Source organism: Artemia sp. Qi Xiang Cuo, chromosome 4 (assembly GCF_049724085.1).
Source record: "Artemia sp. Qi Xiang Cuo chromosome 4, ASM4972408v1, whole genome shotgun sequence".
NCBI lineage: Eukaryota > Metazoa > Arthropoda > Branchiopoda > Anostraca > Artemiidae > Artemia > Artemia sp. Qi Xiang Cuo.
Window position 1 is genome coordinate 63,403,338 of NC_142797.1, and position 12,497 is coordinate 63,415,834.

Sequence of the window (12,497 nt, forward strand, 5' to 3'; positions counted from 1 at the left end):
AATTGTGTTCCAGGTGCAACACTTTGGTTTTATCCTTATTTTTCCCTAGTCTGGTGATTTTAGCCTATTGCTAGAACGTGTTAAGCGTCTCACTGTGGTTTTTACAGAAAGTGTGGACCTCATGATGGATTGATGAGTATTACATTACATTTGGAAAGCTGTGCATAACTCTTGCCTGGGGCCAAAAACGATGGTTTTTGCTAGTAATCGAGCCAAGGCTTAGGTTGTCTAAGTTGTAGTCTGTAAATAGGTTGTCAGAGCACGGTAATCTTCTTGGTTAAGCGGTTAGTAACTTCTGCGAGTTAGTTTACCTTGTATTTAATTAAAAGTATTGGGAAAACAGAATTCAGACAAGTGAGAGATTTTTAATTAAGAATTGGTTGTTAGACGACCGTCGTCTTCAGGGACGAGGGGTTGTGTACTTCTGTTGACTAGTGTACCTTTTTTTATTTTTAGCAGTGTCTATTTATAGTAGTATGATTATGAATTGTGACGGATAGTTTCAATAGGATCAACTATGTTTAGCCAGATTATATTGCAGGTTTTGATATTTTTTATTAGGTATGCCATTTAAAAGGTTTCGAGGGGCTAAAAACTTCAAGTTGCGATTTACACATTGAAAGAAAGAATTCGGATTATAAGTCTGAGAAAATCTAAAGACATTAAAATAATATTTGGCTGTTAGACCGTGGTCATCTTTTTGAATGAGAGGCTTGAAAATTTCCCTATTTGGTGTACTTATTATTGGTTCCAGATATGCATTTTAGGCTAAGACAAATCTTTTGTATACATTTCCTTTTTTTCTGATATATTTGACGGTAATGAAATTTGTATCCATAGAGCTACATAGCGATTATAAAAAAAATGCATCTCAATGACGTTGTTTCACAATTATTATACTAAAGAATAGCTGCAGCAGTATCGTTCTGAAAAGTTAGGGCAAAATACATAGTACTAATTAGGCTCTATATGATAATTTGTAAGATTCAGTCCTTATCGACGGTTACGATTGAAAAGGTTCAACTAACAGCAAAGTTATATATATATATATATATATATATATATATATATATATATATATATATATATATATATATATATATATATATATATATATATATATATATATATATAATGTATATATATATATAAAATAGCGACGAAGACCACAATGCCTTTCCATTACAAACTATAAAATCAAGAAATGATTGGGAATTCTTTTCGTACGACAGTGAAGATAATTCATATCTTCTTATCAGAGGCAGCGCTGTAGCGTTGCCTATAGTGAAGGCAATACGGCTCCATTGTTTTATTATTTTTTATTTATTTTTTTCCAGAGGCACTTCATATGGAAGGATTCGTCATAGAAACTTCAAAGGGGGCTCATTCGATTGGAAATCGAGAGTTCTAGTGCCCTTTTTAATATTCGAAAATGATTGGAGGGCAACTAGCCCCCCCCCCCCCCCACGCCCATCATTCCCCCAAACATGTCCAATCTAAGTTTTGAGATAGTCATTTTGTTCAGCGTAGTTGATTTCCAGATAGAAAATATGTTTCTGAGGAGGACAATCCCCCACAACCCTCAGGGCATGGGTTTTTATGCCCTGGGGGCATATAAGGTTTTATAGAAGGCGTTGTCGTAGAAACTTCAAAAAAGGCTCATTCGATTAGAAATTCAAAGGGCTAGTGCCCTTTTCAATAGTCGGAAGTGATTGGAGGGCAATTAGCCCCTCCCCCATGCCCCTTATTCCTCTAAACACATCCAATCAAAATTTTGAGATAGCCATTTTGTTCAGCGTAGTTGATTTCCAGATAGAAAATATGTTTTTGAGGAGGACACTCCCCCACAACCCTTAGGGCAAGAGTTCTAAGTTATGCCCTGGGGGCATATAAGGTTTTTATAGAAGGCGTTGTCGTAGAAATTTCAAAAAGGCTCATTCGATCGGAAATTCAAAGGGCTAGTGCCCTTTTTAATAGTCGAAAGTGATTGGAGGGCAACTATCCCCCCCCCCACACGCCTCTCATTGCCCAAAACACGTACAATCAAAATTTTGAGATAGCCATTTTGTACAGCATAGTTGATTTTCAGATAGAAAATATGTTTTTGAGGAGGACACTCCCCCACAACCCTAAAGGCAAGGGTTTTAAGGTATTCCATGAGGGCATATAAGGTTTTCATAGAAGCGGTGTCGTAAAAACTTCATAAAGGGTTCACTGGATTGGAAATTCAAAGGGCTAATGCCCTTTTTAATGGTCGAAAGTGATTTGAGGGCAAGTAACTCCCCTCTCACACCCACCTTTTCCCCAAACACATCCAATCAAAATTTTGAGACAGCCATTTTATTAAACGTAGTTGTAAGTTCTGGAAATTAGGTCTTTGAGGATGACAACTCCCCCACAGCCCTCAGGGCAAGGGTTGTAATTTAAGGATTCTCCGAATTCTTCCCATTATTTCAAATGGGAGGGATGCTCGTATAAACTTTAGAGAGGGCTCATTTCATTGGAAATTGAAAGTTCTTGTTCACTTTTTAAGACTCAAAAGAGATTGGAGGGCAACTAGCCCTCCCCCTCCTCCACACTCTAAATGCATCAGATAAAAATTTTGAGATAGACATTTTGTTAAAATAGTTCAAAGTTCTGATAACAAAAAACTCCGGTGTCGACACAGCCCACCAGGGCCCGGGGGTAGGCGTTGTAAGTTATGCCCTGGGGGCATATAAGCAATCAAACAATCATTAAATAAACAATCAATGCAAACAAACATACTATAGATATTAACGTAAATTAATAAATAAATTTAGGGCTGATATTAATGTAAATTAATAAATAAATTTCTGCTGGGTGGAATTTAACGTGGAGGAATTATCAACAGGAAAAGAAAATGTTCTTTGGGGGGAGGAATTTTCCAGGGGTGGTTTTTCCAAATGTGAATTATTCAGGGAGGGGACGACTAAACCCATTCCATAATATTCTAAATTTTATATCTGAAAGTAACGGGAATAAAGAATCAACGGAAATGTCAGAGATAGCACCGATTCCTTTAGACGATTTTGTTCATGTCTTTTGAAAAAGACATTTTCAAAAGCAGATTATTTTCATTTGTATTTCTTTCTCTGTGGCTGCTCAATTATGCATGTGGGGGGGGGGGAGACTTCCCCCGCCTCTGTCTACGCTAAAGTTTCAGTTTTTATCTCAAGGCTTAAAAATGAACGCAATGCGATAAAAGTATAACTCAAAATAACATATATAGAATAATCTATGCACAAAACACTGAACAATTAATCAAAATTGCATATTATGAGTTGAGGCTCACCCAAATGATGGGCCAGGGGCCTTACCATTCCGTAATCTATGAAATCAATCCTGCAATAACTGAAAATATAAAGTATTTTTGGGTATTTTAACGCCTTCCACAACTCAAACGGTCCAACATTCTACAGCCTAATGAGTCTGTCTAATCTCCTAAATCGGGAACGGAGGAGATAAGTGAAGTTCCGCCCCGTACTGGATGAGTCTCCAACCTCGCCCCCCCCCCCCTCTCCAAATGTCTACGCTAAAGTTTTCTTCTTTATGCCAACTAAGCCGCCCCCACCCCAAAGACTTTAATAAGGTAAAGTTTTGTATGGGAAGAATACATAGTAAATCTATTATAATTATCCAATTATAAGGTTAAAATACATACTCTGTGATAGATGCAAAATTGCTTTGGCACACAAAATCCTATTAAGGTCAATTCCAAACAGTCGTGATCCCTTTGTGTCAGCAAGTTATTTGGTCTAAACCCCCTTATTGGAGCTATTTTTTCAATCCGTTCATTGTTGTCAATCGCTGTCCACAAGTTATGCAAGCTGTCTATTGTTCATACATAACGTTTTTATCAAAGAGGTAATCGTATAGACTTTGAAAAAAAGCCTCATTCGATTTAAATTGAAAGTTCTAGATCCGTTTTTTAAAGTCAAGAATAATCGGACAGTAAGCAACCCCAACCCCCCATGCCATAAAAACTTGAAACTTTTTGCAATAAAAAACGAACAAAAATTAATTAAAATAAAATTTACGAAAAATAAGTTTTTCAAAGAAAATTAAATGCAATTTTAAACTTAAGCTCAGGAGATACAAATACCTGTTAAATTTCAAACTCAACACGGCCAGAAATTACTATTAAAGAATTAATGAAACCCAAAACGAACAGAAATTAAATAAACAATCATAGCAAAAAACATACAACAAGTAATAATATAAATGAATAAATAGATCTTAGAGCGAGTAATGCTTAGTTTGAATATGAAAATCAAGCTTAAAACGAAAACAAATATTTTGCTATTAAAGTATAAATGAAACTTAAAACGAACAGAAATTAAATAAATAATCGATGCGAACAAACATACAATATATATCAATGTAAATGAATAAATAAATCTTAAAACAAGTGAAACTTAAATTGAATATGCAAGTTTGAATCGAATAAAAATCTCTACAAACAAGAGTTTGGGTATCGCCTCACTGCAGAAGCCTAAAACCTGCTGCGTCATTGGCGCTTTACTGAAAACGAATTATATTACAAATGTTTTCTTTTGTACTTAATATTGAAAATAAATATTAAAATTACAGTAAAATTTTGAACTGATGAGCTTTTAGCAATTAATATCAATATGCATCAAATATTCAGTTTAATTTATTAGTTCTTTTCAAGATGGGTCAAGACAAATATAGTTTCACTACAGAGAAAATTTGGACTGTCCCCTTCTTTAACTGTAAAAACCTAAAGCCTTCTGCGTCATTGGCGCTTCACTGAAAACGAATTGCTCGTATATTACAAATTTATTCTTTTCCAGCTCTTACAGCATTGAAAATCAAAATAAAAATTAAAGTGAAAAAAAATATCTTGAACTGATGGATCTTTCAACAATTAATATCATTATATTTCTAATATTCAATTTGATTTTGTTTATACTTTCCAAGACTGTCCAAGACTCATATAGTTTTCAGTAAGGCGCCAATGACGCATTAGGTTTTAGGCTTCTGCAGTGAGGCGATAACCAAACTCTTGTTTGTAGTTATTTTTATTCGATTTCAACTTGATTTGCATATTCAATTTAAGTTTCACTTGTTTTAAGATTTATTTACTCATTTACATTGATATATATTGTATGTTTGTTCGCATCGATTATTTATTTAATTTCTGTTCGTTTTAAGTTTCATTTATACTTTAATAGAAAAATATTTTTTTTCGTTTTCAGCTTGATTTTCATATTCAATCTAAGCATTACTCGCTTTAAGATCTATTTATTCATTTGCATTATTACTTGTTGTATGTTTTTGGCTATGATTGTTTATTTAATATCTGTTCATTTTGGGTTTCATTTATTATTTAATAATAATTTCTGGTCGTTTTCTTTTTGTATTTCAAAAGATATTTGTTTCTCCTGAGCTAAAATTTAAAATGAGCTATACTCTTCTTTGAAAAACTTATTGTTCGGAAAGTTTTTTTTTTTTAATTAATCATTCGTAAAACAGTGAATATTATCCTCACTGTCTTACGAAAAGAATTCCCTATTGTTCTTCTTTTTTTTTTTTGTATATATATATATATATATATATATATATATATATATATATATATATATATATATATATATATATATATATATATATATATATATATATATATATATATATATATATATAATACCTTCTTATACCATGGTCAGGTATGGCGACGAGGGATAGCATCTTTTCGTAGTGGGTGTACCTAATACTGGTCTCTGATATGTTTGAGGATACGAAAAATTCTGTTCCATTTCCTCTACGGAGAGGGACGTGCAAGTAAGAATAGATTGATAGGACGGTAATTTTTACTGTCCGCTGACGATCAGGCGCTAGAAACATGTGCAATATGTTTTACTTTATTTTGTGTTTCGTTCGGATTTAGCCTCAGTGGGAGAAGTTTGAGGATTATTATCGTACCCACTCCAGTGAAAACTAGTGCGTTTTACGAGCTTATGCCCCAGATATCCTACTTATAGGTAATCCATAGCAAAGAAACAAAAACGAATGCAATTCTTGTGTGAATTTGCCTACATTTTGTTTGTTTATGATATATTTAATGGTACATTAGATATATACATTCAAGGCTCAATTGGCTGCAAAGGCCATATAATATTTTTGAACCCCTTCCTCGGATTCGTGAGTAAAGTACTGTTGCAACACTCCACGTCACCCAGGCAACGTAAATCTATTTCCAGTTGGGGTTCAGATTTAAATAGTCTGTGGGCCCCGTTGGCCATCAGACCTAGCCATATCTTTGACAGCCATCTGCTTGAGGACTTGTATTTTTCTTCTACATCAAACAGTTCGTGGTAACGAACTGTAAGTAAGGAGCGACCCGGCTCAATAGTAACCGAAACTCTAAAAAACGGAATTTTGATACCAATAGATACAAAAGAATCAGATTTTAATGCTTATTTCCAATGTATAATTTTCATCAAGTTTAGTCTTACCCATCAAAAGTTCGCACCTGAGAAAATTTGGCTGATTTTAGAAAAAAGGCGGAAAGACCCCCTAATCACACCATCATATTCAGTGTATCAGAGAACCCTACTGTAGAGGTTTCAAGCAACTATGTACAAAAATGTGGAACTTTGTATTCTTTGCCAGAAGAAAGATGCTGTATGCGTGTTTTTTTATATTTTTTTTTCCCAGGGGTGATCGTATCGACCCATTGGTCCTAGGATGTTGTAGGAGGGCTCATTGGAACGGAAATTAAAAGTTCTAGTGCCCTTTTTAAGTGACCAAACAAATGGAGGGCAACTAGGCCCCCTCCCACGCTCATATTTTTCGCAAAGTCACCCGATCAAGATTTTGAGATAGCCATTTTCTTCAGCATGGTCGAAAATATGATAACTATGTCTTTTAGGATGACTTAATCCCCCAAAGTCCCCGGGGGGAGGGCTGAAATTTATTAACTTTACCCAATGTTAACATATAGTATTGGTTATTGGGAAGTACACAGACATTTTCAGGGGGGATTTTTTCTGGTAGGTGGAAGGGTCGGGGGTTGCATGGGAGGATCTTTCCATGAAGGAAGTTTTCATGGGGGAAGCGACATTGCTTTGAAGGAGGCGCCCGATTTCCCAGCATTATTAAAGAAAAAGATCAGAAATTAAATAATAAAAAAAAACAAGTTTTTCAATTGAAAGTAAGGAGCAACATCAAAACTTAAAACGAACAGAAATTATTACGTATAAGATTAGGTTCACCCCCTAGTCAATACCTCGCTCTTTACGCTAAAGTTTTTTTAGTACTTTCATAAGAGCTATTTATTCTAATTAATGGCCTTTGGGATTAAGGGGTCATTTTTAAAGAATTGGAACAAAATTTGAACTTTAGAATAAAGAGCAAGGGATTGACTAGGGGGCGAATCCCCTAATATACGTAATAAAAATCTATGAATATAGAAGTTCGTTACGTAAGTTAATTCGTAAGTTACGTATATTTATTACTAATAAAAACGTTCGTAAATAAAATTAAACAAGTTTCCAAATAGCCATTTAACCAAATAAAAGTAAAATTAATATGCAAATTTTGTTTTAATTATTCATGTACCGTAAGCCAAAATCAAAACCTGCGATAATTCAAAAACGTTCAAAAATTAAATAAAACAACAAGTTTTTCTAACTGAAAGTAAGGAACGACGTTAAAACTTAAAACAAACAGAAATTAGTCCGTATATGAAAGGGGCTGTCCCCGCCTCAACGCCTCGCTCGTTACGCTCAAGTTTGACTTTATCAAAACACTATTTTTTTTAAACAAAAAAAAAATTTAGCGTAAAGATCGAGGCGTTGAGGAGGGGACCGCCCCTTTCATATACGGAATAATTTCTGTTAGTTTTAAGTTTCAACGTCGTTCCTTACTTTCAGTTAAAAAAAACTTGTTTTTTTTTATCTAATATTTAAAAGAAATTGCTTAATTATTTATTGCTTGTCTAAAGTTCTTGGAGAGTAAGTGTTTATTTAATTTTTACTTATGTACATACTACCTTCTAGGCTATACGAAGATTCAACTAAAAAAGGCGCTGTGATCATACAAGGTGTTGAAGAGAAAGTAGTCTGTAGTAAGGCTGAGGTTTACCAGATTTTACAGAGAGGATCAAATAAGCGCCAGACTGCAGCAACTTTGATGAATGCCCACTCAAGGTAAGTAATGCCTCTTTATTGCCTATATTAACCATGAATAACTTTATAATTTACTGAAAGAAGATCTAAAACTCTGAAAATTATCAGGAAATTTAATATTTGGGCTAGAAAATGAGGGTCTTAACCCCCCTCCCTCCCCTGATTTTCGTCCTCGAATACTTAATTCACAAGGTTATACGTTGATTTGTACATTTACGTGCATCTGCTTTCTTGTGTGCCGTTACAATATGAGGATCTAAGCTATTGAAAATAATATAAAATATTGAAAATATAATATAAAATATTGAAAATAATATATTGAATATAAAATAAAATATTGAATATTGAAAATAAAATAATGAATATAATATAAAATATTGAATATTGAAAATATAATATTGAATATAATATAAAATATAGAATATAAAATGTTGAAAATATTGAAATCTATAAAATAGTAAAGCAAGATTTATTGCATTAAAGTAAAAAGTTACATTTAAACTTGAAAGGAGTTCGAATTACCCTACATGAGAGCCGAGGTGCTGCTTCCCTTAGCCTACTACACTAAACGCTAAAGTGACCTAGGTTTTTGTATTAATTTGTATATTGATTTTGCTATATTAAAAATCTTATTGGACTAATCATTTTAGTGTTCAACTAGACTATAAATGACACAGTAGAGAGAGGTGGTGTGTGCACCACTCATCCCTCCTTCTTTTATATTGGTTTCATCCCGTGTATGACCTGTTAAGATTTAAATTTGCTCTTACTTTAAAAACAAAATCGAATTTCCGTCCTTTCTGCGTTTTATATCTATATCTCCCTTAAAATAAATTTAAGAAGTGAAATTAATATATCGTAAACGCCTTATGAAAATGGCTGTTCATAAATCAAAGAAGTGGTAGGGATTTCCACTACAACTCCAATCTTTGTAAGAAATTACTGTCCTGAAAACTACAAAATGTTGCCCAAATTTTCTGAAACTTGAGGAGTAGTAAGATCCTAATAAAAAGTTTTTAGAATCGTCGTTTATTTTTTGTGGTAGATTTCATAGCTATTATTCTAGTTTGCAAGCTTTACCAGTAATACCAATATTATCGCAAAACGCGCGTAGCCTATTTGGGTGTATTAATAGTTGAGCTGCGAAGATCTACTACTACTGCTAGCAACCCACTTAGGAGGGGGCCAACACAGCCGAGCACGCTTTTTGTCCATCCCAGTCTATTCAAATCTTCCCTCTTAACCGCCTCCCAAGAAGTTCTAATTTTCTTTAAATTCTTTATTTCATTTGGCCCTAGATGGCTGGCCGAAAAGGACGATCTTTAGCTATTCGTAATCCTTCATCCACAAAACTTGTCCTAACCATCTCAATCCATCTCTCATTATGAGTCTACAAAGTGGGATACAGCTCCATTTTTCCTACCCCATACTATTTGAAATGCGGTTATTCAAACGAGTACCCAAAGCTATGTGTAGGCATATTCTATACATAATGTAATTCTATACATATATAATTCTATACATATGGAATTAGAGGTGATTGTTAAAATTACGACATTGCGAAAGGTTCGCCTCCCCAATATACATTCCTATCTTGTTGAAAAAATATAACATATAATCCCCCATATTCCGAAGCGCCTACCTTTCAGAACTATATATGACAACTATCATCAGTATAGCTTCTAATATTCTATTCTTGGTTCGCAGAGTTATCTTTCTATTCCTCTTAATCTGTTTACGGATTTTTTTCGGATTACACAGCTACCGTAAGATAATTGAAAACATGAGTTTTACGTCTGGAAATCTTTATCAACAGAAAAAAAGAAGAAAAATTTTTTAAAAAGAATTAACACATACAAAAAAAAACATAAAAAGGTTAGAAAAACACACAAACACTATAAAAAGAAAATGAAACAACAGAAGGAACTCAAATATTAAAATTTAATAGTTTATTATAATATATCGATATTATATACAAAAAAAGTGTAAAATATAAGTTTTAAGTATAATATATTTAACTTAAAAAATTTATTTGTACAATAAATCTGATATAGCAATCAAACACAGGCAAAACACAGGGAAACGGTTATATTAAGTTGTATGTTCAGGGTTTTCTTCTGATGTAAGGTTTCGTGATTCGTAATAATTATAGCTTATTTAAGTTATTTTGGTTTTTTGAAGTTCATTTAATTGAAGTACGCAAAGAATTATGCATTGTTTTAGTTTTAAATTTTATTCTATTTCGTGTGTTTCAAAATGACCTCTAAAATGCTCATTGCCCGAAGTCTAGGTTTACATTTTTTTACGTTATGTTTTTTTTGCGTCAATTTACGTTTTTTTAGGCTTGGGTGCTAGCTGGTGTCTTAAAAACCTGTTTTTAGTCAAAAGACTGTTGAGTCTCAAAAACTCTTCTATTCCTTTTAGTTTTATATTTTTATTTCATTTTAAGTGTTTTAAAGTGACCACTGAAATGCTCATTGCCCGAAGTCTATGTTGTTAAGTTGCGTTGTTACTAGGTTGTTTAGGTTTGGGTCGCAGTAGGTGTCTTAAAAACCCTTTTTAGGCAAAAGAATGTTGAATCTCAAACTCTTCTATTCATTTTATTTCAGTCGTTCACACACCGTTTTCTCGATCACAACGCACATTAAAGAATGTACACCCGATGGGGAAGAACTTATGAAGGTGGGCAAGCTAAATTTGGTCGATCTTGCCGGTTCAGAGAACATTGGCCGCTCTGGTGCAGTCGATAAAAGAGCTCGAGAAGCTGGTAACATTAACCAGTCCCTCCTCACTCTGGGTCGTGTCATTACGGCGTTAGTGGAAAGGACCCCACATATCCCATACAGGTAATGAAATTGTAGTCACTACTTTCGATGTCTTCAAACTTTCGCCGAAATTCTTCAATTTTCCTTGAAATTTCGTAAAAAATCATCATTTCTCCACGAAAAATTGAATAACTTTCTTCCTCGGAATCTCTTCAAAACCGTATTGTCAAGTTTTCGTAAATAAGGTTCTTATTTTATTTTATTTTTTCAAATAACGCTGTTGATTGAGCTTTTTGAGACAAAAAAAAACAGTCTCAAAAAATCTATACAAATATGCAGATGCACTATCAATGCCAAGAACGGTTGAAACTTACAGCAGAATTGGACTTTTATGCACAGTCAAATTGGACGACTTGACGTGGACACCCGTTTAGTTCTCATTATTTAAACAAAGCAAGTTTTCCTTGTTTGTATTCTCATTAAATAGATCCGTGCTACCATCTATAAAATAAAATACACTGCCATCTATCTAGAGGTATGTCGTCGTAACATAACCTGTCCAACAATTTAAATCACAAAGAGATTAGAGAACTGCGGAATTTAATAAGAACCACATAAAAACAGACAACACAGTGCCATGAAGTCACGCTGTTACACTAGAAAGGTAAATATTCTATAGCTGGTGTCGCAATAGCAAAATGATGGCGTTGTTGAATTTTTTCCCGGCGATTTTATAGTCTCATCAGTTGATCGTAGCTTTTGATTTACAAAGGTTAATACTGTCTTCAGTTTAATTTGACGTGTATAAGTTTCATAGGTTTTTGCCAAATACTATAAAATCTTAACATTCTTCCAGACATTTTTACCACATGGTCCTCCATTTTTTTTAGTCAAGTTTATATAGCCACCTTATTATTAAACGGATTAGCCCTCGTACAACTTAACCCCGGTAACTGAACCCCATGTATCTCGACCCTCGTGCAACTGAATCCCCCGTGTAAACTCAACCCCATTTAACTGAACTCTGGTGCATCTGAAACCCCGTGAAATTCATCCCCATTTAACTGAACCCCGTTTAATTGGACCCCCATACAACTCAGCCCACGTGCAACTCAACCCCGTTTGACTGAACCTTCGTTCAACATATAAATGTTTCTTTCAAATGGCTTTGATTGTTTATGACGTCCGATTTTGTTTTATTTATTTTATTATTATTTTTTGTGACAACGCAACAGAACTTTTTTGATGAATGATCTTGATAGGCATTTGTTTCATGGCTTTAACAAACAGTTACAACAAGATAGAACATGGAAATATTCTATCCTGTATCTTAACCCATGATATTGCATCATATTTGTAGAATGCCGGAAAACTAGCGCTTTACTGAAAAAACAAAGAATAACTGAAAAAAGAAACTGCTGCTTTTGGGAGCAAGAAAGCCTTTGACTAGCCCGCACAAAAAAAAACAGTTTATAATGTGTTTATAGAATAGAATAGAGTTAAATTTAAAAATTCTTTAACAGCAGGGTTGCTGAATTAGAATTTTGCGTCACAAATA

General features: G+C 33.8%; 1 protein-coding gene across 2 annotated transcripts in view; it reads left to right on the plus strand.

Annotated features, from left to right (window-relative positions):
- Positions 1-12,497, plus strand: part of Klp61F (Kinesin-like protein at 61F) — a 206,626-nt gene that overhangs the window by 25,858 nt on the left and 168,271 nt on the right. For both annotated transcript variants that reach the window (XM_089088482.1, XM_089088483.1), the window contains exons 5-6: positions 8,046-8,195; positions 10,784-11,020. In XM_089088482.1, coding sequence (XP_088944608.1) covers positions 8,046-8,195; positions 10,784-11,020 — 387 coding nt within the window. The remainder of the gene's footprint in view (positions 1-8,045; positions 8,196-10,783; positions 11,021-12,497) is intronic.